The 27,044-nt window shown below is 43.9% G+C and overlaps 1 protein-coding gene across 1 annotated transcript in view; it reads right to left on the reverse strand.

Moving 5' to 3' along the window:
- Window positions 1–237: 237 nt before the first annotated feature.
- LOC310876137 (RING finger protein 17-like) overlaps window positions 238–27,044 on the reverse strand; it is a gene marked incomplete at both ends in the record, with an annotated part of 29,748 nt that continues 2,941 nt past the window's right edge. Inside the window, 33 exons of the mRNA XM_083789582.1 lie at window positions 238–336; window positions 595–781; window positions 1,888–2,023; window positions 2,154–2,277; window positions 3,138–3,248; window positions 4,187–4,243; window positions 4,424–4,546; window positions 4,701–4,781; window positions 4,919–5,038; window positions 5,261–5,424; window positions 6,337–6,448; window positions 7,420–7,842; window positions 7,911–7,929; window positions 8,421–8,542; window positions 8,965–9,055; window positions 11,342–11,454; window positions 12,089–12,236; window positions 12,505–12,774; window positions 13,177–13,285; window positions 13,964–14,081; window positions 16,320–16,441; window positions 17,792–17,951; window positions 18,176–18,308; window positions 19,022–19,209; window positions 20,068–20,212; window positions 20,339–20,510; window positions 20,792–20,902; window positions 21,001–21,093; window positions 21,881–22,164; window positions 23,199–23,275; window positions 23,902–24,070; window positions 24,257–24,360; window positions 25,642–25,731. Of these exons, the coding sequence (XP_083645708.1) occupies window positions 238–336; window positions 595–781; window positions 1,888–2,023; window positions 2,154–2,277; window positions 3,138–3,248; window positions 4,187–4,243; window positions 4,424–4,546; window positions 4,701–4,781; window positions 4,919–5,038; window positions 5,261–5,424; window positions 6,337–6,448; window positions 7,420–7,842; window positions 7,911–7,929; window positions 8,421–8,542; window positions 8,965–9,055; window positions 11,342–11,454; window positions 12,089–12,236; window positions 12,505–12,774; window positions 13,177–13,285; window positions 13,964–14,081; window positions 16,320–16,441; window positions 17,792–17,951; window positions 18,176–18,308; window positions 19,022–19,209; window positions 20,068–20,212; window positions 20,339–20,510; window positions 20,792–20,902; window positions 21,001–21,093; window positions 21,881–22,164; window positions 23,199–23,275; window positions 23,902–24,070; window positions 24,257–24,360; window positions 25,642–25,731 (4,575 nt within the window). The remainder of the gene's footprint in view (window positions 337–594; window positions 782–1,887; window positions 2,024–2,153; window positions 2,278–3,137; window positions 3,249–4,186; window positions 4,244–4,423; window positions 4,547–4,700; window positions 4,782–4,918; window positions 5,039–5,260; window positions 5,425–6,336; window positions 6,449–7,419; window positions 7,843–7,910; window positions 7,930–8,420; window positions 8,543–8,964; window positions 9,056–11,341; window positions 11,455–12,088; window positions 12,237–12,504; window positions 12,775–13,176; window positions 13,286–13,963; window positions 14,082–16,319; window positions 16,442–17,791; window positions 17,952–18,175; window positions 18,309–19,021; window positions 19,210–20,067; window positions 20,213–20,338; window positions 20,511–20,791; window positions 20,903–21,000; window positions 21,094–21,880; window positions 22,165–23,198; window positions 23,276–23,901; window positions 24,071–24,256; window positions 24,361–25,641; window positions 25,732–27,044) is intronic.

The following is a 27,044-nucleotide window of genomic DNA, read 5'->3' on the forward strand; positions in this document are numbered from 1 at the left end:
TGAAGGTCAAACTAGATTAACTTGTAATCACACGTCTCCATGTACAACCCACACAGTTCACTACTAACTTTATACAATAAGTGGTAATACAAGTGATCTATGGGGCTCAAAGAGTTTTATACAAAGTGAATAATAACTATATGTGGCTTCTGTCTCTTTCTAGGGAGAATAATATGTCTTTCTTGTAAACCAAGCACACCAGATTATGTGGGGCGTATCCTCTGCTGTTCGGTCGAGTCATGATTCATGATCAGCCAGGCGTCTGTTCACCAGAGGTAAGTGAACCAGCTCTCCATTCTCATTATATAACAGCACTGCGAGTTCTGGCTCTCTGGCCTGGAGAGATGTATGGGAAGAAAGAAGGGACAGACAGACATGTAGTAAACTTGTAGTAGTAAATGTAAAATGTAGTAAATGCATTTAAATAAATGTTGAGTTTCTTGATGCCGTTTAAAATGTCTAAATCACTAAAGCCCTTTCAGAAGCAGACAAGTCAGTTTGAACCATTTAGTGTAGTTTGCACATGTTGCCACCAGTGTGTGCACTGTGCAGTGGAATGTGTACATCAATGAAACATTGTGTGTGCACACACACCATGACTGAAGCAGTGATTTTTCCGTGCAACAGGTCGATCATGAGCTGTGCGGCCTTGACGCTCCACTCAGGACTGTAGGGCAGCATCTCCGTCTCCAGGTTGACCCGCGGAGGCTTGAACCCACACAGACGCACCTTCAGAGCACTGGCAGGAAACCTCTGCAGCTCAGCAGGCATCTTACGCAGCCTGGGGGGAGGACGCGCACAAAACATCACATGCACAGTAAACATGAAAACCCTCCTAATCCACATTTCAACACTATTGACCGCTAAAGAGGAACTAAACGTCACCGCGCCGCTTCATATATTTGAACAGGACGGGATCCAATAACGGCATGGCTTCCAAGGCTGCAAAAATGAATCGATTAAATCGTTAAAAGTCGATAATTAAATTCGTTGCCAACTAATTTGATTATCGATTTAATCGCGGGTGTTTTCCAACATTAAGATGTAACGTGAAGCTGCTTTCTTTTTATCGTTCAGTAACGGCACTAGGCTGAACGAACAATATGCAACGGGTCGGTATAAACACAACACGAGATTGTCTTGAACGTGACCAGAGCGCTCCGCATCTACCCCTCTCTCTCCCAACTTCAGTCTCCCACACACACACACACACACACACAGAGAGAGGGAGAGCGTCAGTCAAGTGGCTCGGTGGCTGCGATGCGCTCAAAACAGCTGATCTGCAAACTCATCAACAGGTTGCAAAATGCCCTAAACAGGTCCCAAAACATGGTATTTGTGAGCACGGCCACTGTCCATATTTGTTTGTCTTATGACAAAAAATGCTCCCCAATGTCTGAATCTGTGAGCTTGCAGGCTGGCTACGACGAGCACTAGCAATGTAGCTTGCTCGTTAGCTCCTCAAATTTGTTCCACCTGTGTAATCTCAGCAGCGCATTGAAGTGGGCACAGGGCAAAAGCAGAATCTCCGTGAACGTTTTGCTTTATGATTTATTTAGTGCTGTTTAACTTTGGCAAGATGTGATACTAGAGCATAGACCCTAGAGAACATGCCAATATGGCTGCTAAATAAGAACGGTTTCCCCTATCAGCTAGCATGCTACTTGTAACTTGTTGTCCTACACTGTGTCTGTGTGTGTGTGTGTGCGCGCGTGTGCGTGTTTATTGTTAGTTACAACATGCCTAAAATAACTTGAAGCTAAATTTTTTAAGTAATTGCAAAAAGGTGCCATAATCCGATGAATCGATTAAATAATCACCCGATGAATCGATTATGAAAATAATCGTTAGTTGCAGCCCTAATTATTGGCTTCATGTGGATCTTACTTGCTGGTGGGCACGGTGTCGTCCGATCCAAAGTCTACATGTTGCACCAACAATGCTGGTGGATTTACGCCGACAAACTCCATCATCCTGGCCCTGTAATACCTCCCATCGCTGTACTCTGCCAGACACACACCTCCTGGATGCACACACACATTAAACACCATGTCAATGAACCTGAATATTGGCACACTTGACAGGACATGTAGACACTGCAGTGCACTACACAACAGACCATAGATATGTAGAACAAGGTTATTTTTTTTTACCCAAGGGATAGTTGGTAGGGCATGGTAGACGGTCTATATCTGCATTAACTCTGACCATTGCTTTCTCCAGAGTCTCTCCATTCACCAACACAGGACCAGCCTCTTCCACAGGCACCAGGAACACCTGCAGAGTGCACGTTATATAGACGCTATTCGTTTTATCTGTCCTTTTGTCCCTGTTGTGAAAGACGAATTCTGGGCTCACATTACGTTATGTTTTAAAATCATATATGATTGAAGAAAAAGAATGGTGCATCACAAACTACAGGATTGTTGAGATTACTGTGCATGCCAGGTCAACATACAGGGTTGTGATCATAGACTGTAAAAAATATGGACAAAGCGTTCCCCGGGTCTAACATGAACGTAAAATGAAGCCTGAAATCCCTTGCATTCTAATGCACTGTAAGTCGCCATCTTTCAAGATCCGTTTTGGCCCAGCTGGCCATTGGCTGGCCCAGACAACGAGGCGGGACTTCCCCCCTTCTTCCCCGTTGGTTTTTATTTTGACTCGAGTGGGCGGGGTATCCCCATCATAGACTGTAACGGTAGCCACGTCCCTCAGAACATACGCGACTTTATGGTCATTTTTTTAATTAATGGGACCATCATTTTCCAAAAAGAATATTATGACATTAGAAATGAGACTTTAAACTAGTGACTGGAAGCAGAAAGTATTCATGACCATGTTTATTAAGGTATTACAGTCTAGGTGAAGTTGGGCCAAAATACATGGGCCTCTATGGAGCTATGGGGCTTTTTGGGTCCAGTCCAGCGCCACAACAGGCCATTATATGAACTACCGATTTCAAATGAGGCTTCACGAAATATCTGGCTGACTGCCCCCCTGGTTGTGATACATGTCTGGGAAGACACGTACTGTGTTCTCGGCACACATGTCTGGGAAGACACTCCTGTGTTCTTGTGTAGTGTAAGTAAACGTATTAATGTTAAATTGAAAAACAATGCTGTCTGCTACAGTACCTCGTTGGGGGTGCAGAGGTGTTTGACCCTGACCCTGAAGTGCTCTCCCTCCTCGGGCAGACTGGGGTAGGAGAAGGGACCCAGCACTGGTTCATTTGCCACCTCCAGACCCTGTATGTTCAACACAGCATCACTATTATCCCTTCACTTTTCACCACATTCAATACGAAATGAAAGGTGACAGTGTAGGCTTGCAGCAGAGCCATAGAGTAAGACAGAGTTGCGACATTGAGGGGGCAGAAAACAGCCTGGTCACGTGGTTCATGTATTTGCACGAGCCCATAGACTCCAATGCATTGCATAAACTTCCGGTTGTCCCCATTCAATAGAAGTCTATGTAGAAGAGACTGGCCCATGAAGTGAACAGAGTTGTCGTAACTCTGTCTTAGTCTATGGCTCTGGGCTGCAGCAGCGGTGTGTTCTACAGTTAATATACACACAGTAATATGTGTAGTAAACCGTCCAAGAGCAAAGAATAAAATCTTATACAGTCCAGTAACCATACGAGGAAAAGTATCTGATACACAGGAGGGGGGGCTGGGGGCAGTCCAAATATCCTTTTTCATGTGATAATGTGTGGCTATTATCTTAAGGTGATAATGACTGCTGGTCAGTGGATTTCTTTGCTTTTGTGCCTATATTGATAGTTACAGTGAAGACGGACAGGAAAGAGGGAGAGAGAGAGTTTGGAGAGACATGAAGCAAAGGTCGTCATGAACGGGACACGCCGTCGGGCCAGAGCCTATATGTGGCGCCTGGACCACTAGGCCAGCGGGCACCCCGGTCATTGGAGACTTTAACATGACTCAACAATAGAGCGGTTATTTCATTCGATGACCACACACTCGTCTATACTTGCGCACGTGCCGTGCATGTGGGAGGGAACATTTGATGGTGTATCCTCAAAGAAAAAAAACTAGCACACACCACTGGACTGCAGAAACAAATACGATTGAACAACATGGAACAAATGAGTGGTTTTGGTGTCATTAGTACCAGTTACAGTACCTTAGTGTTTAGATCCCACTTATCCAATACAGTTACAGTACCTTAGTGTTTAGATCCCACTTATCCAGGGAGAGGCCAGTGGATTTGAAGAAATGTTCCTACACAAAGAGACACATAATCCTCTGTCAACTATTGGATGCACTTCAACTCTGCATTTATAGGAGAGCTTGCGGTCAATACAATTCATTGCATTACCGGTCAAAATAATTGTATATAACAGAGTCAATGATTTTCCTTTGTAAAGTCAATCCACATGTATAAAATACAACAACACACACCTCCTGTAATGCAACAGTCGTGTCCACAGAGGCATGTTGATGGTGGCACATGATCCGGCTCAGATTCAGTCCATCCAGGAAGATCTGGACTGTCACACTGCCCCACGATGCCAAAGGCAGCTCCTAGAGCACACACACCAAGCCCCCAGAGGACGGCAGAGGATTATTGAAACAAGCCTGAACTAGTGACCAATTTTGGTGTTGCAATAAAAGAACACTACTGTGAACACTACTGCTTCAAATCCTTGAAGCAGTGTCTACTTCTGAGGGATCTTACCATGACCTGCATGTCCAGAACACGACCCACCAGCAGGTTCCTGAGCAGAGCAACTGCATCAACCTGCCACTTCCTGCCAACCTAGAGAGAGAAACACACACACACACACACACACACACACAGCGCTCAATGGTGTTCTCACACTCATGTACAGTATGTCTGAGATGACTACATTTAAAATGGTGAATGTGCACGCACACAGACACACAGACACTTACAGGGATGAGTCCATATAGCCGGCAGGGGATACAGAGCTGAGGGACTTCCTCACACAGCAACATAGGATACACATGAACCACTGGAATGTCCTCTACATGACCATTGTCCACATAACGCACCTGGAGAGAGATAGAGACAGAGACACACACACACTGTGAGAATCACTATAATCTTTGATTTGTCTCCATTAAAGAAAATATTCTATTCCTCCGGATTCACATCTAATCCTCAAGGAGGAAGGACCAAGACAAGAGTGGAGTGAGCAAGTGTAGAAGTTAAGAGTAAGAATTGGAATTCGACAAGAGACCAAGTGAAGGTGATCGTTTATATGCAAGCCTGACCCTGACATGTCCGCTGATGATCTCCAGCACCTGTCCTCGGTACCAAAGCATGTCTGGTCCCATGACAGAGCAGCCCTGCACGCACTTCCAGGTGTACGGTTTCTGTCTGGGCAGTGTCTTCATATGCTGCTTGATCCTGTATCTCAGCAGATCCAGCTGATACACTGACACACAAACACACAGAAATACACAGGGTGTTCACTCTGAAAAGCCCCACCTTCCATTACCCCCCAAAACCGGCAGGGATAATCCTTCCGTTACTAACTTGCACTGTCACATGTCATCTCTTTAGACGCGTTTATATTCCAAACGAGATGCTTGGTCAAGTCAGAAATGAGGACAGAACATTGCCGTTTTGATCAAAACCATGGAGAGCGCCGTAGATTTAGAGAGAAGAGACAGTTTAGTCGGGCCATAAACAAGGAAGTGAACAAAACCAATTATTATGAATGATACTGAAATAGAGCAAAGTCATATATAAAAAAATACTAAAATTGCTTAGACTCCACTACCAGATGCATATTATTGTCACCAGCAACCTACCATATCAAATCACTATGATAATACCTTTCAATAGTTTACCAGTAGTTACAGTATGCTACCGTCATCCTGGTAGAAGTACCATTTCTATTGTTCGTCATATATGCAATATAGCCCGATTTATTTTTGACACGTTGCTTCGTTTGATATAAATTATACCCCAGTAATTGAATTGTCTACTAGTTATATGCAGTTAGCAAACAACTATATGGTAGACCAACAACTGTTCAATTGATCTAAGTCTACAGGGGTGCATAATTAGGTAGGTTAAGGTTAGGTTTAGGGTGAGGGTTTGAGATAGGTTGTAGTTGTAGGACTAATAACTGGTCTAACCAATGAACCAAAAACTGTCTAAACTAAGTACTGCACCCGTTTACAGCACTTCGGTTCAACAATGTTTTAAAAGTGCGCTATATATAAAGTGGATTGGACTAGATATAAGATTTCTTTAAATAACTAAAAGTCCTGAGACATTTAAAGACCCGTTTTACACATTGTGCCGAGAGCACAGGGACTATAAAATAATTGATGTGTACCAGCCTGCTTCGTCCTGGCATAGATGACACCATCGTCCCCCACAGCAGTGATGCTGAGCCTGATGGGACCGTCACTCGGCAGCTCAGGAGGCTGGTACAATGTTGTCTTCACCTGTTCAAGATGGAGGAACACACACACACACACACACACATGCTGAAGGGCAGTCCTCCTACACAATGTCTGTTTACCGTTATCGTTGTTGAGCAAACTGGGTTCCCTTGACTGAGGACAGAAAACCCCAAACTAGTTAGGATTGTACTAATACTAAACTAATAGATAATACTAATACTAGTTATGAAGAGAGAGCATGAGGTAGGGCGCACAATAGAGTGGGACAGAGAATGATGTTAACTCCATATTTACCTCTCACACACACACACAAATCATTCATCGAATGGGAACAACAAGGCTGTGTTTTCATGGGCATTTTTTTATCTTGCCACACACACCGTCTCTTTTGGTCTTGCATCATTTCTTGTCTTCAAATATATACCGTAATTTCCGGACTATAAGCCGCACCTGAATATAAGCCGCACCAGCCAAATTTAGGGAAAATCCCATATACAAGCCGCACCGGACTATAAGCCGCAGCTACGTTAGCTCAGAGCCTGAGATGGCTCTGCGTTAGCTGTAAAAATCCATAGATTAGCCGCACCGTTGTATAAGCCGCAGGGTTCAAATCATGGGTAAAAAGCCGCGGCTTATAGTCCGGAAATTACGGTACATCGAACCAGAATAGTTTGTTGTGGCTACTCAAAGCAACGCATGCCTGTGAGTTCTCCTCATGACCTGGCTACAGGATAGAACATGAATGTACCTGGAGACCCCATATGACTATATATGGGCATATTGTTCGGATCGGCAGTGCAACTTAGGCGTGAGGTGCGCACAGTGGCCCCGAACACTATATGCGAGAGCCGCGTAGCAGCGCGGACATCCAAGTTTGATAAATCTGTTATTGTGGCCACAGACTTCCGATCGAATGGATCATTGGATATACCAGTGTGTCATGGATGCTCACCTTCTCAGCAGCCAAACTAGTGCGGGGGGCAGGCTTGGGGGCTGGTTTGGGAACAACAGGCAAGGTGGGGCTGGAGGGGGCTGGAGAGGGTAGTGGAGGGGAAGCAGGGGTTGATGGAGGTGAAGGTGGTGATGGAGAAGAAGCAGGGGTTGATGGAGGTGAAGGTGGTGATGGAGGAGAAGCAGGGGTTGATGGAGGTGTGGGTGGTGGAGGAGGGGAAGCAGGGGTTGATGGAGGTGAAGGTGGTGATGGAGGAGAAGCAGGGGTTGACAGAGGTGAAGGTGGTGATGGAGGAGAAGCAGGGGTTGATGGAGGTGTGGGTGGTGGAGGAGGGGAAGCAGGGGTTGATGGAGGTGTGGGTGGTGGAGGAGGGGAAGCAGGGGTTGATGGAGGTGTGGGTGGTGGAGGAGGGGAAGCAGGGGTTGATGGAGGTGTGGGTGGTGGAGGAGGAGAAGCAGGGGTTGATGGAGGTGAAGGAGTGATGCTGTCATCAACAGCAGGCACGTCCTTTTGAGTCCCACCATCTTGGGGTCCCGAGACACCGTCCTCCACCTTCACCGTGGAAATCTCTCTGGAAGTACACGGGGGGGGGGGGGGCACACAGCCCATTATACAGATGTTGCAAATGTAGCCACTAAACTAGCAAAATTACTGCACACAAACAGAATTACAGGTGCAACGGAGGCCTTTTGTAGACCATCAGGTTGTCTGTCCAAGGTAACCAGACAAAGGTATGAAGATCTAAACCTTCACACATCACAAAGTAGTGCTATGTTTACAACCCTTGGTATCATGGTAAACACAAACTGGAGACTTAAGTTAAAATCTCAAATAAGGCTCAGCGTTCCAGGCACCTTGGTAATCCACTTCGACTCCCTATCCCGACAGCCTTTACTGCATGTCACCCCCCCCATCTCTCCCCCATTTCCTGTCAACCTACTGTCTGTCCCTCCATAAAAAATATAAAATAAAGGCAAAAGCCAAAAAAATAAATAAATAACAGTTCTACAAATTTGGGAGAACAAAGTCTCAGCCCCATGTACACTCCTAACACACACACACCTTTGTTTCCTCTCCTTCAGTGCGAGGCCCTCATGGACCAGGAAGTCGGCGATGCTGACATATTGTCCAGTCTTGCTGGAGCAGGACAGAGAGACGGGAACTGGACGCTGCTCTGTCAGCTCCTACACAACAATACAATACATAAAACAAACATGAAAACATTCACAACAACACAGAATGCACACAATTACATACGCTATCCATCGCTTTAAGTCTTAACATGACAAAACTTAACATCGTACACAGTACACACACACAGCCCTCTTGGGTCTGAGAGGCTAAATCTCATCAAGCGGTGGTTCCGTGGCTCAAATGCTGAGTAAATACTGGACCTTGATATGAAAAGGGTTGAAAACCAGTGGTATAAAGAGATGTACTGTAGGGAGAGAGACAGACCTTTATGGTCATGGTGGCCATAGGGAGAGAGACAGACTTTTATGGTCATGGTGGCCATAGGGAGAGAGACAGACCTTTATGGTCATGGTGGCCATAGGGAGAGAGACAGACCTTTATGGTCATGGTGGCCATAGGGAGAGAGACAGACCTTTATGGTCATGGTGGCCATAGCTCCAGTCACGTAATAGGAGATGAAGTCACAGGCGGTGGCGGTCCATGTGGAGCGGCCTCCAGCTGGCCTGCAGAATGGAGAAGATAGAAATGTCATTGTGACAATTAGAGCGTCAATGAAGAAGGGCTTAATGTGTATCTGCCCTTTCATTGGTGTTTCACCTTGATTGCGTCTGAACTGTAACATTTAACTTCACCAAAGCTATGCCTAAACATAACCTCACAAACACTAGCCCTAACCTCTAGTGATGCCCGTTGCCCACAGGTCGGGTGGAGGGGTCAAGGTTTTCAGCGGGGCGGGGTGGGTCAAACCCCCCCTCCTTCAAAAAAGGAGGAAAATAAAGCGCTACCTGCTCTCCTGTCTCTTCTACTCCTGCAGTTCATCAATGTCCTGAACTGGAATGTAGCATTTTATGTTGAAAGAATTCCCCTCTCGCCCTCAGAGCAATGAGCGCATTGAGCGCATCTGCACTGAATCTTTCTTAATTGAGCGTGGTGCCATGCAAAGTGCGCACAGTCACACACACAATTATAGCACATCTACAAGCTCACAACGCGTCGCAGGCTCGTAGAGCATTTATTTTGGGTGTGCGGTACCGCCGCCGCGCAACTAAGGTGCTATTTACACGAGGATGGTGTTCATAAAAAACGGCAAAATAAAGTACCGTTTAGCGCTGTCATTTAGACGAGAACGGTGTTCTCAGGAGGTGAAAACGCATCGAAGTGAAACCGCCTCCCAGAGTGGAAATCATTCAGAACACCGTTTCCTATGGTCTCCATATAAACAGGCAAAACGGTGAATCCGCAAAACTTATGACATCATGGCTCATGTTGGCTCACAGCGCATATGTTTATTACATTGATGCAGAGCCATATCATTATGATATAATGGAGTTCCTGAACAAGCCTCCCTCCTCGCCTACAAAGTGCTGCTCATCAGCGATGTTGAATGTAAAACCATGATGTAAATAAAAAGCCTTGTGATAGACGGCAGCAGCTTTTATGTAGCCTAATGTATTATAAAATATATACCATCCCGTGGCGCGCCCAGAGCCGTGTTGCGCAGGCTTGCGTGAAGGTTTCTTCTTCTTGTACGTGGGTGACCTGTCTATTTGGCAGCCCGTTATCGCCACCTAGCGACAGTATAGCATAATAGCACATCATATCATAACGTGTGCGTTCTCGTGTAAAGGGTAAGAAAAAATGAGAACGCAACGGGACTTTGACGTGTTATATGGAGATGGTCGCCGTCTAAAAGAGGCCTAAGTCGAAGTATATATGTATACACAATCAAAACTAAAATGAGCACATGACACTCATTCATCTCGAGCGGAGACCTACACATGCAAGTGCGCACACAAACCAAACGAGTGAAGTGAACCGGTCCGAGACAGATAGTATGTCATGTATTTGTATAAGTTTTACCGTTCATTCAAATAATTTGTTACAACGCACGCAGGAATGAGAGACGTCACCTCTCTCTCGCTCTGTCATTTCACATCATGATGTGATGTGAGACGAAAGAATGTTTTGGTCATACTAGCCTATATTTCACAATTTTCTAGACAATCAAGCTAAAATTAGATAGACCCTCCGCCAACCTAGTCCCCATATACGGGGGACATGGGGAGAGCAACGGACTTGAACTCATGCTTCCTTCATGCCCAAGTTGCTCCTTTACACCTGACAGGGGGGGGGGGCTTCCCTGGTTGGACGTAGCCCGTGGAAGGAAGGAACACGTTATTCCAACCAGTTCCTTTCCCCTCCATCAGGCGTCCCGGCTGGCCAGGGGGAGGCAGTTTAGAGACCAGGATTACTGCATGTTTTTGTGAGGGTACCTACCCTAGGGGACACGGGGAGAACATGCGAACTCCACACAGAAAGGCCCTTTCGCCAACCTTGCCTCGGGTATGGGCACTGATGACACAGAGGAAACACGCCGCCAGCACCCACAGCGTCCCGAGCGGGAATCGAACCCAGGACCTTCTAGCTGTGAGGCGACAGCACTACCAACTGTGCCGTGGGGTGGGCGGGTCGTTGATTCATATATTGTTTGTGGGGCTGGTTGGTGCGGACAGAAACCTTTTACCCGAGCCTGCTCCTCTCCTTTGACCCCTTATTAGACCCCTTGCAGTGACATCCTCAAAACAACACAACTTACGCATTTGCATTAAACAGAGGTTTTATGTAATTACATGCTTACCCCAATGCATTTCCCAAAATGGCCCTCCATGGTTACAGAAAGGGCAATATATGTATGCAATGTTTTATGTGACTCCTATAAAAGCACAATATTATATTATTTTATTATTAGATTATTAGATATTATACATGTAAAGTCTGTCTCCACTCACCTGATGTCACTCAGAGTACACTCTAATGCCAGGGAACCAACAAGGGAATCCTGTAGAGGCCTCAGGCAACAGAGTCCTGTAGAGACTCTGTTGCCAAAGTCACATCGTCTCACCTACAAACCACCACCAGAGAGAGACAGACATTAGTAACAACTACGCATCGATTCCTTTCCATTTGAATTTAGAGGAGTTTATACTACCAGTAGAATGTATCTACTGGTAGTATAATATCTACTGGGCAAAGATGAAGCCGTCAAGGCTACTGGTCAATGCTGGAACGGCAGACAGGCCTGTGCATTTAGCACGAGGAAACCCTGTGCAGCTGGGGTTTAACATAGAGTGAGGAAACCCTGTGCAGCTGGGGTTTAACATAGAGTGAGGAAACCCTGTGCAGCTGGGGTTTAACATAGAGTGAGGAAACCCTGTGCAGCTGGGGTTTAACATAGAGTGAGGAAACCCTGTGCAGCTGGGGTTTAACATAGAGCAGCTGGGGTTTAACATAGAGTAGCTGGGGTTTAACATAGAGCAGCTGGGGTTTAACATAGAGTGCTCGTTTGCACTTTTCCATTTGGCAAAGACATTTTGGTTGGCAAATGGGGAAGTAGAGCGTTCTTCAAACTGAGCAACTCCCATTGGAAGTTAACTATCCCTGGCCTTTACGTTTTGAAACGTAATTATACAAGCAGAAAATCAGTTGGAATGGAAGCTCTATAACTGACAGTGTTCTATCTAGAGAGGCAGGGATACCTCAGCCATGTTGGTGGTTGCATCAGAGTTGCAGATCTGTCCTCTCTCCCAGAGTCCATTGATCAGAACAGCGCAGTACATGTCTGCCTCCCACTGGACATGCTGGGGCTCCGTAGAACCATACTCCTGCTTCAACATCTCGTTCAACCTGGTTAGAATGAAACAGTGTTATCCCCACAGAGATAACCTGGCATGGCCCAGACTAATATCACTGCGTAGATATATTGTTTTTTACTGGGATCTATTTCGTTTCGATTTTGGATCATTTAAAATAAGAAAGGTTATTGATTTTAACTATCCAACATATCCGTTTTGAGACTGAATTTAAATTTAAATTTAAAAACGGGTATAATTCCTCCAAATTGTTTGGCCCAGTCTTATTACACAGTATATTCGAGACCTCCCATACCGCTCACCTTTTGAGTTGCACATTGTTCTGGGTGAGCTGGATGTAGAAGCTCCCAGGAGAGTTGACGTGAGTGACCCTGACTTTCAGCTTGTCCAGGCAGGCAGGGAGCTCTAGGTTGGGCTGGAAATCCACAGTATCCAGAGCCAGGTCTCTGAGGCTTCCTTGGTCTGAGGCGCTGCCGGACAAAGACTCCTGCTCAGAGGCTACGAAGCCCTCCAGTGGAGGGTCCCACACTGGTTCCTCGGCACGGCAACTCTCTGGGTCTTTGGCTCCGACTCTGCAGGTAGGACAGGGAGTGTGTGGAGCAGGCAGGAAAGAGAGGAAAGGCAGAGGAGAAAAGGTGGTGGGTGGAATGGAGAGATATGGTTAAGACCTGAGACCACATTTTTACAAAAGGTCTTCTAAATCATGACAGTTTTCTGAAAAACCTACGTTTCCATGTCAGTGGCGCTCAAACTTTTTCCTGTCAAGAACCCCAAATATTTGTATTTGGCCGCCGGACCCCCAACTGAAAATATGTTGTTTTCACATTGCATCGGGTTGATCTTGTATAAAATAGGGTAAAAGTGATCAAAATGATTTAGATGCTATATGAACACCTTTTCCCGGGGACCCCCTAGAGCCCCAAAGGCCCCTGGCATGGAAAACAAAGTGCAGGACATACAAATGACCGTCTTACCTCTTGGCCAGCTCCTCAGTGATCAGCAATTCGTTTAGGTTGGTCTGCGGTCCATCGAGGGAACTCTCATACAGTGTGACTAGCAATGGCTGGTATTTGGAAACCTTGGCTACACGGGGGACAGTGAGGGAAAATAAGTTACACATTGTTGCGGTCGAGTGGAAACCTCTTAAGTTACCGTTACTTTTCAGGAAATTGGAAAAAAAATACATTTAGTCTGTTAGCTGTTTATTAGTTAAATATTCATAAAACCCAGATACACTTAACCACTTTCACTTTCAAAACGTTTTCAATATAACAAAAAAAGGCCATCTACAAGCTCAACTAGTCTCATCACAACATGTTGTGGGCTTGTAGATTTTGCAGAGCACAATAGCACATTCATTTGCAAATGCATATACAACGTTGAAATACGGAGGTACAGGTTTATGCTCGACAGTAACAATATTGAAATCACACACTTGGTACAATAACAAATATAATACACATATTACTTATATTAGTGGAGGTGCTGGGTTGGAAAATTACAGCAGATAAAGGAGAATAAACGCACACACCCAATCACCCATCTGCTCCAATGTAATTAATTTGAGTGTAAAGGCTCTTCATGTGGTAAAAAAATAAAAGATGGATAGCCATGGCTCGAAACGTCGTCATTCAATAAATTACATCGGAGCAGATGTGTGCAGGTTTATTCTTTTTTTTCTGAAATCACACACACACACTTGGTGCCATGTACGGAAGAGACTATAAATGACAGACATGGAAATAGATACACGCACAGTACCTGTGGCCACCACAGTGACGTGTTTCTGGAAAGTGAGACTGACAAATCTTTTAATAGTGGATTCATTCCAAGTGTCTCCATCAGGAGGAAGCACATTAGACAGACCACACTCGATAGCCTGCAGGGCACAGGGAGACACAGCGATGCATTAGACCTAGGCTCCGCTCACAGGATTACAGGGGTACCGTCATCTAAATGTGACCCACCCAACACACCAAACTCTCTGCACCAACACACCAAACTCTCTGCACGACTCTAGGCAGGGCTCCAGGCTAACTCTTTTCACCAACGTCCCGGAACCGTCCCAAAATACTATTCGAACCGTCCCAAAGTGAATGTATAGTCGCGGGGGGGAAAAAAGGGAAATAAATAAAAGCACCACTGAGATTACAAAATTAATAACTGTATTTTTGAGGGGCGCTAGCCCCTCCTATATTCAGCTGTAGAGTAGATTTGTGTCCTAACCCAAACTGAACTAAATGAATGGAGAATTCATATAGACGAGCAAATCGGATATTTTTGTCCTACACAAGATTAAATTCCTGTTGACAATGAATGGAGAAATTACGTCCCATGTGTCTGAGCAAATGGTGATGTACGATGAGAGCGCCACTCACTTCACACGGGTGTTATTTTTTATTATTATTGGGTAACCCTGTTATACAATAAATGCAGTATAGTATTTCTTCTGTAAATAGAGAAAATACACTGATTTAGTAAAAATGCTCCCAGATGAAAAGTTTTCATGATGTGATGTGAGATGTGAGATGAAAGAATGTTTTGGTCATACTAGCCTATAACAAGTAAGACGCGCAAACGCGGGAAGCGAACGCAGCTTGTGTGTGTGTGGTTGTGTGTGCGTGTGTGTGTGTGTGTGTGTGTGTGTGTGTGCGCGTGTGCGTGTGCGTGTGTGTGTGTGTGCTACAGCTGCGCCCTGTGTGTGTGTGTGTGTGTGTGTGTGCTACAGCTGCGCCCTCTGGTGGCGGGCGGGTGGTGTAACAGCGGGACAGACACACACATACACAGACATTCAGCCCTTGCTGTCATAGTAAGTGGCTCATTGCGTTCGCAATCATTAGCCTATACTTATTTAGCCTGCATGTTGGCTTCAACCAGTATGTGCTCAAAGTAAAGAATAATACTCATTCACCGTTGTATCACGGAGTAGCTTCCTACAGCTAGAAATAAGAGAAAATATCGCTGCATGCAAATCATTTAAATACCATTTAAGAATGATTGCACTGTGTAGAGTGTAGACTGTAGAAGTTGGAGTGGACCGAGGATGTCCGCGCAAGACCTACGTAACTATTAAATCGATAGTGATTTTAAAACTCGGGAGGGCGGGTTAAATCGTTTTGTTTGGCACATGCAATGCAAGCACTACAGCAGGGGTCTGCAACCTTTTTCAAATTAAGTGCCATGTTTTTATTTTCTAGATTGTCAGTGTGCCATATCAACATTAATTAATTTTAATGACACCACATGAAGAAAGAAAAATCTTTTTTAAATATTTTCTCACGTTATAATGATCATTAGACTCGGGGCAATAACAGAGTTCAGTTTTAATGAATGCAGAATGCAGGATGTAATTTACACACAAATGAGGGACTTAACCCATTCTGACCGGGCACCCATTTTGGTGTCAGCATCATGTTATGCTTTAGCCATTTAAAAATAGCAGATCTACAAGCTCATATCGCGCCACCGAGTGTCGCGATACGAGCTTGTAGGTCTGCTATTTTTGAAGAATCGAAGAACGACTGACATTTTTAGAATCTGATCTCAGGTCAGAGTGGGTTCGTCAGACCAGCGTGTGTCCAGTGGGAAACCTCGTATGAATCTGATCTCAGGTCAGAATGGGTTAAAACCAAAAATACTCTCACACACGTGCCAGTGTGCCCTCCTTTCTGCCAATGTTGGCACTGGTGGCTAAGGTTGCCTACCCCTGCACTACAGTATCAAGAGTAGCAGATCCACAAGCTGGATGCGAGGCGGTGACAGTCAGGCACACAGCCTGTACCGTCCGGGTGTGGGGTGTGCGAGTATGACACTCTGGCAAGCAGATCAGTAACTTGCAGCGGGCTGTGTTAACAATACAATAGTCTTATTTTACTTTAATATAATTTGTGTAAGTCTGTGTTGCTTGCGTCTGTGTCTTATGCAGCGCTGCTACGCATGTTGTTCGGTGCGCATGTGCATTTTCAGTACAGAAACTCCTCTAGTCCCAAAACTGTCCTGAATGAGATATTTTAATCGGCCCAAATAGATATTTTATAGACGTCGGGACGCCGTTAATCTCGAGGCCTGACTCTAGGTGTGTTTATTTTTTTGTTGAAAAAAATAACTTTTATCTGACCATGATAGGGACGGCGAAGAACTCATCCTTGATCTTCCTCAAGTCGCTGACAGAAACGATGTCTTTGTTGCCAAAATCCACAAACATCACTTCTACCTTTGAAGGTCTGCCCCTGGGATGACCTGCACACACACACACACACACACACACACACACACACACAGTATATAATGACTGGGATAGTAGTGGCCTACTGTATTTGTAAGGACCATTTGTGAAATCCAATTGTCTACTACTGATACATTGAAGTAAATCTTTCTCATAGTATTGCCATCCAAGACTGATGGTGCCAGGCTTATACAGTAGGTGTAGTCAAACAGGTTGGTAAAATCTAAAATGATATACCGCTGTGAAATCATTTAACCCATTCTGACCGGGCACCCATTTTGGTGTCGGCATCATGTTATGCTTTAGCTATTTAAAAATAGCAGATCTACAAGCTCATATCGCGCCACCGAGTGGCGCGATACGAGCTTGTAGGTCTGCTATTTTCTGAAAAATCGAAGAGCGACTGACATTTTTTAGAATCTGATCTCAGGTCAGAATGGGTTCATCAGACCAGTGTGTGTCCGGCGGAAACCTCGTATGAATCTGATCTCAGGTCAGAATGGGTTAAAATCAGTTAATTTGACAGCCTGTGCAGTTTATGAAAAATAAGTTTAAGAGCCAAAAACGACAAGACGTCTAATTGCCAATTATGTACCGGATGCCACGGACGACAAGACGTCTTCCCTTGGGAATTATTTTTTATTTTTTTTATCCATATTTAATAAGAATTCCTCTAATCTGGTGTACAGGTGATGACATGCACATTACATGCATAATAGAATTACAAATTATTTCTCTCTTTATAATGGGAGAATTGGCACTCAAAGCCTAAACTGGTGACCACTAGGTGGCACTGAAAGAGCTAGTTAAAAGACCTGATCAGAAACTGCCATTTCACAGTGGAGTATCATTTTATTAACCCGTTTTTAACCACAGACATCTGCAGGACGATGTCAATACCCTTACATTCACGATTAGGTTGGAAAATAGGTCCAAGAAATAGCTGACTTTGCCCATGATTCTGGGCTGAATGGCAACGCTATGTAATAATGAATATTAATAATGAATTGCATTTTTATAGCGCTTTTCCAAGTGCTCAAAACGCTTTACAATGGTTCATTCATTCATTTGGAGGTGAAGCGGCAAACAGTCGACCCCAGCGTCCTCACTTCCCACGTTCACACACCAATGGTGTCGAGCTCACACCGACCGACTCATTGGAGGCAATGTAGGGTTCAGTGTCTTGCCCAAGGACACTTCGACATGTAGACAGGAGGAGCCGGGATTCAAACCGCCGACCCAGGAATCATTGGACAACCTGCTCTACCTCCTGAGCCACAGCTGCCCTATGTGACAAGAGTCCCGAGCTACAGTAATGGGTGAGGTCAAAGAGGAGGCCAACGCAAACACACACGTGCCCTTACCTACGACCATGGCTCTGCACCAGTTGTCGTCGTTGAATCGTGCCACACAGGCCTGGTGGAGGAGGGGGCAGTAGAGCTGCAGCTCATCTCCACCTTCAGGCAAGCTGGAATAGAACTCATCCAGCTTATTTGACAGCAACATGAACTCCATGCTATCACCCTAGGAAGGAGAGAGAGAGAGAGAGATTGAGAGAGAGAGAAAGAGACAAAAGCCAGCAATGGAGATTCTTCTACATTCAGCCACACAGCCGTGATAATCCATTCCATATTATGGGCAGTTGAATGTGGCTTGTTTTCACCCAAAACCACTAGAAAGCAGAGTAAAGTAAAATCTGAGGCATCAAAATAAAATATGCGATATATGTAACCAACAGTGTGTAGTACCAGTTGTATGTAGAAGTCTGACGGGCTGTTAACATGAGGGACCATTGCGTTGTATTCTGTGCCGACCTTTGGGTGGTTGCAAGGGTAGTACAGCAGAGGATGCCTAGTAGAGGACGGTACTGGAGTGTAGTACCTAGGGAAGAGTGAGTTTCTGCAATGGTCAAGAGGTGCACGCACATCCACACATTTCAACGGGCGCAGGATCCAAAATAATAACCAAGAAAGGAAAGAGTTTTAAAAGCTCCGTATACCTGACTAAGGTAAGCCGAAACGTATTGTTTTCCAACTCTGTTGTCAAATAGTTTTGGGAGCTTTTAAAACCCATTTAGACCCGAGGACTACAAAATGTCTTCTAAATCCTGGCAGTTTTCAGTTTTCTATGTCAGTGGTTCTCAATATTCCATGTCAAGGACCCCCAGAATTATATGAAATTGGCCGCCGACCCCCATCTGAAAATATGTAGTTCCAGGGACCCTCCAGATGCAAAGATTTGAGTTAAAAATGTTCGCTCTGAAAGAATATATTTAAAGATTTGCGTCACATTTTCACGACTTTTCAAAAATAGCAGACCTACAAGCTCGTAAAGTATGACATAATGCTTAAAACACCAAAAGGCGGTCCCGCCTAGAATGGGTTAAAACGGCGTGTGGATCTCCTCTTTCCTTTTCAAGAGTGAGTTTCTGAACACTACTAGCAATTCAATGGTCAAATGGTCTGCTAAATAAAGTACAAATCAGCAACAATGACAAGTTGAACACATGAAGCCATTGATACTGCTCCTAGAATGCCTTTGCAACAGCATCTCATGAAATAAATTATTCTCAACAAAAAGAGAAAAGCCATTACCTGGCCAATCCAATTAAGATCAGGTGGTCTCTAACAGAGATGGGCATGTCACTGGCTCTGTCCATGGGAGCCTTCATGAGGTCAACGAGCAGAGAGTCTCGTTCATGTCCCAACAGCTTCATCTCCACCATCGCATTGCGTAACACATGACGTAACTCCACGCAAGTCTCCTTACTCCAGCCTCTAGTCTGGGAGAGAACACACAAAACAAAACAAATGGTCAACAAAGTAAACATGTGTCCTGCTTTTTTGTTATACAAGTGTATATTTGTACGTCTCTAAATGTTGTAAACAAGTGTAATGCTTTATGGTGTCGTCCACAGTTAGGTTTTTGTATCGAGTTGTGCTTGAAATGTATCTGTTCTGCATAGGGTTAAATTCTTCAATCAATCAAACGAAAAGAAAATGTGAAATAGACAGAATTTCTATTGATTGCAATACTTTTTTGTAATCAAATAATCTTGAGGCGTGTTTATATTTATAAATATAGCAACAAATCGTTCCAAAAAACATTGGTACAACGGTAGAGTGTAATGCAACAATGAATGCATCGAGCTTGAAGAGAATTTAGCTATAATTTGTTTTTTTCATATATTTTTATTCAAATCGATATTTGTTAAAAATGTACAATTTAGTTTAGCATTAAGCAAGAACACCACAAGGTAATACATCAAATACATAGAAATAGTCAACTAGGACCATAAGTAGACTAAGAACCTAACATCCATCCAACAGTACAATTAAACTTAAAACTATTAAGTAAACACTGGAACATCTGGAAAGCTAACTTTTTCCACAGTAATGATTTTATTCATTAGCCTTTAGTGTTTTTGCCTAATAAAGTTGTTTTTATTTGCGACCCCATGTAAAGCATCTTTGGGTACTCAGAAAAGCGATATATAGCGACTATAGAATGCCATGGCTACATAATATGCCATCAAAAATTACATATTTTTAGCCTTTGCATGCACCTGCAACGTCGTCGAGGCGAGGGCAAGTCAAGTGAATTGATTAACTGTTGCACCCTGTTATGTCAGTGTTCCTACCAGATCAGCAGGGATAAGGTCCTTGAGGGAGCATCTGATGGCTTGTGGAGCCCAACGTCTCAGCTCCACATGGAACCAATCTTCCACCTTCCTGAACTGCTCATTAACAACCCTCAGTGCGGACTCATCAGACACCCCATCCTCACTTAAGCGATAGCGGTGGGGATGAAGCAGTTGAGAAGAAAAGGTTTTGATGTTAGTGGTTAAGACAAGGTACAAGATACATTACGGTCTTGTGCATAATGTTTTTGTACAGTGTGTGCGTGCGTACATTGCTAATGGAATGCGCTTCACGACGCCAAAGTCTGTGAGGTAGATTTTGATGCTGAAGAGCTGTGTGACAGGAGATGAGGTCACCGTCGCCCGAGTACTTCTCTGGATCATCTCCGATATCGTAGCTCGGCACCAAGAGCTGTCCTTGGTTTTCACAAACACCACACCACCTGGAAACATGCATATTCATTCAGTTTCTGTCCTTGCATAAACATTCAGTCAAACATTTGTTTGACTGAATGTGTGTGTATGGGGGGCATATAGAATTGGCCTTGAGAAATGAGCACTGATATAGTATATTAAATAAAAACATATGTGTTATAGTCCAAATATCCCAAGGCACACCAGGACAGGAACCACTGTCAGGACACACACACACACACACACACACACACACACACACCAGTCTTAATTGTATCACTAGGAGAAAAAAGCCCCCTGTCTCCACAACAGTTGTCGAAGATCTTCCCGAACAGCAGGCTGGTCTGCTTCTTCTCAGCACAGTAGCGGACGTAGAAATGGTTCGGGTTGACCACATGGATGACCTGCACCAATTGGTGCTCTGGAAGAACGGAAGGAAAGACAAATGGTACAACAATGATGTATATGTGCAAGTATGGAATGAGGAATCTGAACACACACACACACACACACACACACCTGGCAGATTCCTGTCCGCTTTCTTTTTCCCTTTTGTTTTCCATTCGTTACTGGCCAGCTCAGGACCAGTGCGTGGGGGAGCGGTTGGGGAAACTGCAATAAGAAACAGAAGGATCCACGTCTGACACAGTAAGCATCATCTTTGAACAGTGACTATAATTGTTCCCTTTCTTTGTCATTTTCTGCATTTTGATTCTACGGTTAGGTCATATCGAGCAGAGTTCTTGCTCTCACCTTTCACATCTTCATGACCAGCCAAATGAGGCAATTCTGGAGGAAATTAAAAACATATTTTGAGCTCATATAGCATCCTTAAGGCCATTGCACACCAGCTCCATTACGTGATGCAAATATGCATAACATTTGTAAACATCACACAAGGAAACCATGCACCTTGCAATATCCTTCTCCTACTGCAATGTACTCTTTATCAGTGCCGACCAGATAGCTGAAAGCTTCCAAAAGTCAACAAAATGTAGTGAAAACACCAGCAAACTAATTCACGAACCACCAACTACTGACCATATCTATGTCCCTGCATGGCCCTGCCTTGGATGACTGGTCCAGCAGGAGGGCAAAAAAACTAAAACTGAAAAACTAAAACTACCGGTAAGCCTTTAAAAATATATAACAACTAACAAACCCACTTTAAAAACAAATTTAACCCATTCTGACCGGGCACCCATTTTGGTGTTAGCATCATGTCGTGCTTTAGCTATTGAAAAATAGCAGATCTACAAGCTCATATCGCGCCACCGAGTGGCGCGATACGAGCTTGTAGGTCTGCTATTTTTGAAAAATCGAAGACACTTTTAGAATCTGATCTCAGGTCAGAATGGGTTAAAGTAAACCTAAAAGAAATACACTCCCTCTTTTTTACCTCCGTCCTCCAAAATAAGCTCCACAATCACATCTGGCTCAGCCTGGCATGGCCAGACTGATGGTTTGTTAGCTGTGGCGAATTTGCCTGGCCCAGCATCAGCATCAGCATCAGCAGGACCAGGACCATGCTGCGGAGCGAGGCTGAGCTTGGGGCGAGGTGTTGGGCTTTGGGTGGCACCTCCGTGACCCTCTCTCCCAGTCCTCCGCCTGGGGTAGGGGTTGTGCAATGGGGGCTTTTTGCTGGAGGCCTCCTGCTTCCTGGGAGGTTGCTCTTCTGACAAACTGACGAAAAGGAACAGTGGGAGGGACTTCATTCCAAAAATATAGGACGTGATTTATTGAATGTAGAATAATTTATTAAAGGACAACTTTAGTTTTTTTCAACCAAGGTTCATGTTTTAGGTGGTTATTAGAGAAAGTAAAAGTTGAGTCTTATTTTTTTTTTCATTTGCTGCTTTCTTTTTTTTTGGCTTGGGACCCAGCCTTTCGTCCAATCAGGATAGAGAGTCAAAAACGAAACCTAAGGTTTTTTGACCCCCAGGGGTTAACTGGGGACAGGGAGGAACTCCTTATATGGTCAGCACACTCTATAGTAGGGAGGATTATCACATCAAAACAAAAAAATATGTGATATTTGAATTAAGTGAAATCACTGAATATACCTTTAATGTTTTTGCATATGTTCACATTATGCAAAAAGAACACAGTTCTATTGACACACCAGCTATTATGTGATGGACCACAAAGAGAGAATATGCGCATGAGTGGCATTGAGTTTAACGTACCCTCTTGGCCTGAATATAAGACTACGTTTTTTCCCCAATGGAAATATGGGGGTCGTCTTATAATCAGAGTAATCTTATATTCGGGACAATACGGTAATTTTATGTTGTTCAATACAATCAGATATGACTTTTCTGTTTGGATGTACAGTATGGGCTATCAGGGCCAGAACGTTGTTTTTGCCACCCAGTTAGTAAGCGTTCCCGCATAACTTCCGGGTATGATGATGATGATATGTGCATACCCTCCATTATGCTAATGAGTGTTTGGGAACTCACCGCTTGGTTTCGCCTTCATGGATCTTCACACACTTGCTCAGTTTGTCAGCTTGGAGTACACAGCTGGAACACACGCACACTTATGAACACTGTCTGTCTGTCTGTCTGTCTGTGCGCACACTCAAACATTTTAGAACCGGAATTGTATTTTTGAATAAACTATAAGAAACGCATGAATCCCATTGTAAAACTTTGAATAGCAGGCTCCATGTAAACCCAGTTTCTGAACAATTCTCATGATCTCTAATGACTCACCTGAGCCCACAGTCCATAGCAATACAGGTCATATCAACAGACTGGACATCCACGGGTGACTGCAAAATCTCCAACACCTGAGAGAGAGACACATGCCCAAATCAATCAGGAACTAGAGAGTAGTGAAAGTACAGCATGTGTGCAGACCCATTTTGTTTACAGGCCACCATCTCCCAAAAATGTCTCATTTCCTACCAGTCAAACTGACTAATAACCTGAAGAGATACATTACATTGGTTACCTACCAAAAAGGTTGGTCTATTCATTTAGCTCGGTTAAAGTTATATTACTATATTGATTGTGCAGCATACCATGTCTAATTCATTTGGAATAAATGGAATAAAGCAAAATACTATTCTCAAGACTGAAAATGTAAAGATGATTAGGCCGACAAGTTGAAGAAATCATGATATTGCTGAGACCATTCATGTTTCTGGAAGATGTTTCTAAACTTGTATCGTTTCTATTGCGAGTTTGATCACTTCAAACAGTCTTTCATCTTAAAATAACTAATGACCGAAAATAGCCAATCTACAAGCTCACATCACAACGTGCTGCGAGCCGGCGACGACGTGGTATGAGCTTGTAGATCTGCCATTTTCGGTGTGCAGCATGCTTTTACAGAAGACACACTGGCTTCTATGGAATCCAAATGGCTGAAATCAGTTGTGGCGACTGAGACTTTAGTTTAATCCATGCATACCGTTTCCAGGTTGAGGTAGCTCTCCAGAGCGGGGCAGCGTTGCAACTGTCTGGCTTTCTGCATGGCAAGCTCCAGCTCCTTCATCATTTTCTCTACCAGGCACACCTCCTTGTTGCTAGAGACGAAATAAGCCTCTATGTTGGCCACTTCTAACACCAGCGCATCCTTCCTGTTGGCAGAGGAATTACATGCACTTATACCTATCTATATAGAGCTCCAGACCCCTTTTTATCTCTGCTAGACGAGAATGACAGGTCGCCTGCGTGTGTTGAGAGGGCCTCATTCACAAGTTCGAAACAGAGGCAGAACGTGAGTTCTGTTATATAGTGTCTAGTATTATTGTACTATATAATACCTCTTTGAGATGACATGTTTGGCCTTTGCGATAACTTCATCGATCTCCATCAGCAGCCGTGATTGCTCCCTGGTCACCTGTGCCTTCCGGCCAGTCAGCAGAGTCTAAAGAAAGGGCAAATACAAAAGAACAGTGCTTCAACAGAACAAATTGCTATCGTGTAGGGTAGACCAGGCCAGGGACCATGACCTTTCTGTTACCACGGACCGGCTGACAAAGAAAATGGGGGGGGGGGGGGGTCGTGCATCAATCGTACCAGAAGTTGACTGGCTGCTATTTGTATATTGTTATATCACTACAATTAATTATATCATTGACCTAAATAGCATTATATCAACAAGGATAGGGTGAGGTTGTGTCTGTATCAGAAATGACTTGACAGGTGGAAAACTTTAGTTAAAGAACAACTTTAGTTTTTTTCCAACCAAGGTTCATGTTTTAGGTTATTCAGGAAAGTAAAAGATGAGTGTTATTTTTTTTTTCTAACAACCACCTAAAACATGAAACTTGGTTGGAGAAAAAAAAAGTAAAGTTGTCCTTTAAAATTGCAAAGTGACACATTACTTTACCTGGGTTACATCTTCTGATAGTTGTACTTGAACGTTGACATGAAATAATAATCCTGTTTAGTGTTTCATTAGCGTGAACATGACAAAACAGGACAGCTTGTTGTGACGCATCTGATCATGAACACACAGCGATAAAGATACCAAGGATTCGACAGTACCAATGAATGTCACTGTTATGCATCTGATCATGAACACACAGCGATAAAGATACCAAGGATTCGACAGTACCAATGAATGTCACTGTTATGCAGCACGGAAGTAGCACCACTGACGAATCCTTGGTATTGGTTATCTTCATGCAACAGAGTCAACTTCTCTCCACTGGAAGGATATAGATTCACCATTCAGGGAAACGGAATTCCCGGCCGCCTTCTTGCATACCAGACCGGCACCAGACATATGCCATAATCTGATAAAAACATAAGAGCCAAATGTGGCTCTTAGGATGACCAATAGGTTTTGTAAATAGGTTGAGTAATCATGTTTTTTTATATCCATATTGTGCAGATATGTGTAGTAGTTATTTTTATTTATTTGGCCCCCTTAGCTGTACCCACAATTAACAGATCACAAAGGCCCTATAAAGCAGAAGTCACTAATAGGCAGACCGCAGTCCGGACACCAGACTCAGACGTCTTACCTGGACCGGGAACTATACCCAATAAGTTATGAAACATTCAAATTCAGTTGATCTATTTTAACTGCCAGTGTTTACACTGCTTTTTTTTCATCTCACAACATCTATAGGGGTATTTGGTCAAACATAATGTTTGATTTTGTCCTTCTGGCCCAGACCTAGTTCACTCTCTCGCTCACCTGGTGGATGTGCTCCAGCTGGGACATTTTCTCTGCAGCCTGGGCCAGTGCCTCAACCACGGCCTTCTCTATCTTGTCCACATCGAATGACTAAATGAAACACACACAAAAAAATACTTAAACAACAAGACCAAAGGGTTGTGCGCACCAAACACTAAATATGTTGTTCTATAAACATCTCTCTGGATGGAGTCTACACCACAACTAATTATCGTTACTGTCCACAAATGTGTGTATGACCATATATGTGGACACTGGATTTGATTTGATTTACCTGTTGTTTATCTGGCTCCTCTGCAATGACCTTCTCTGGAGGGGACGCAATGTATCGGAGGGGTCTGCTTCCACGCGCACTACTGTAGATTACAACACACAACAAAACTGATAAGGCCTTACAATGGAAATACACTTACAGTATGATCCAAAATGTACACTCATTTAAATGCAACTGGCTGAGACATTATATAAAATCTCAGTTTTATACATAACGGCATATCACTTTTTGTTTGTAAATTCAACAAGAAAAAATATACTGAGATTTTAACATGATCTCAAAACTGCTCTAAAACTGCAATTCAGAACGGGCCCCAGTAAAAGGTCTAACCACCCTCACAGCATTTCTCCTGAACGTTTTCCTCAGTATAAGGACTATGGGATGGATTCATGTGGTTAAACCGATGTACCGTTTGTATTTGTTGTAAACATGCATTTGTGGGATGAGCGACACAGCTAGTTTTGTGGGTGTGTCCCATGTGAAATGTGCCAAATGTTAAGTACAATGAGTACATATCTGAACCCAATCTATCACCCCAATCAATGGGTGTTAATGTTATGTTAACCCATTCTGACCGGGCACCCATTTTGGTGTTATGCTTTAGCTATTTAAAAATAGCAGATCTACAAGCTCATATCGCGCCACCGAGTGGCGTGATACAAGCTTGTAGGTCTGCTATTTTTGAAAAATCGAAGAGCGACTGACATTTTTAGAATCTGATCTCAGGTCAGAATGGGTTAAATGATACCTTTTCTTCTTGTTCATTTTGGTGGTATAGATGAGGCCAACCACTCTGGGGTCTACTGCTAACCCACACACTCCTTCAACAGGAAGGTCTGATTCAACCTGTAAAAGAAAGGGGGGGGGGGGGGGGTGTAGAATCACTTCACACCAAGTCAATGTATGGTAAGGTAACATTAACCATGTCATCCCTACCCTGAGATGAGCACATTCAGAGAAAAATAGCAGCTCTACCAGCTCTCACAGTGCTTCAAGTAAAGTACTGCGTTTACTCACAAGTAAACACTGTGAGCTTGTATATCTGCCATTTTGGATTTTAGCCCTTTAGGGCGAGAGGCACGTATCCGCCTCGTTGACATCGAAGATAAGATGTGGCTCATACGTACGT

Source organism: Protomyctophum parallelum (genome assembly GCF_964188405.1).
Source record: "Protomyctophum parallelum genome assembly, chromosome: 18".
In the NCBI taxonomy this organism is placed as follows: Eukaryota; Metazoa; Chordata; class Actinopteri; order Myctophiformes; family Myctophidae; genus Protomyctophum; species Protomyctophum parallelum.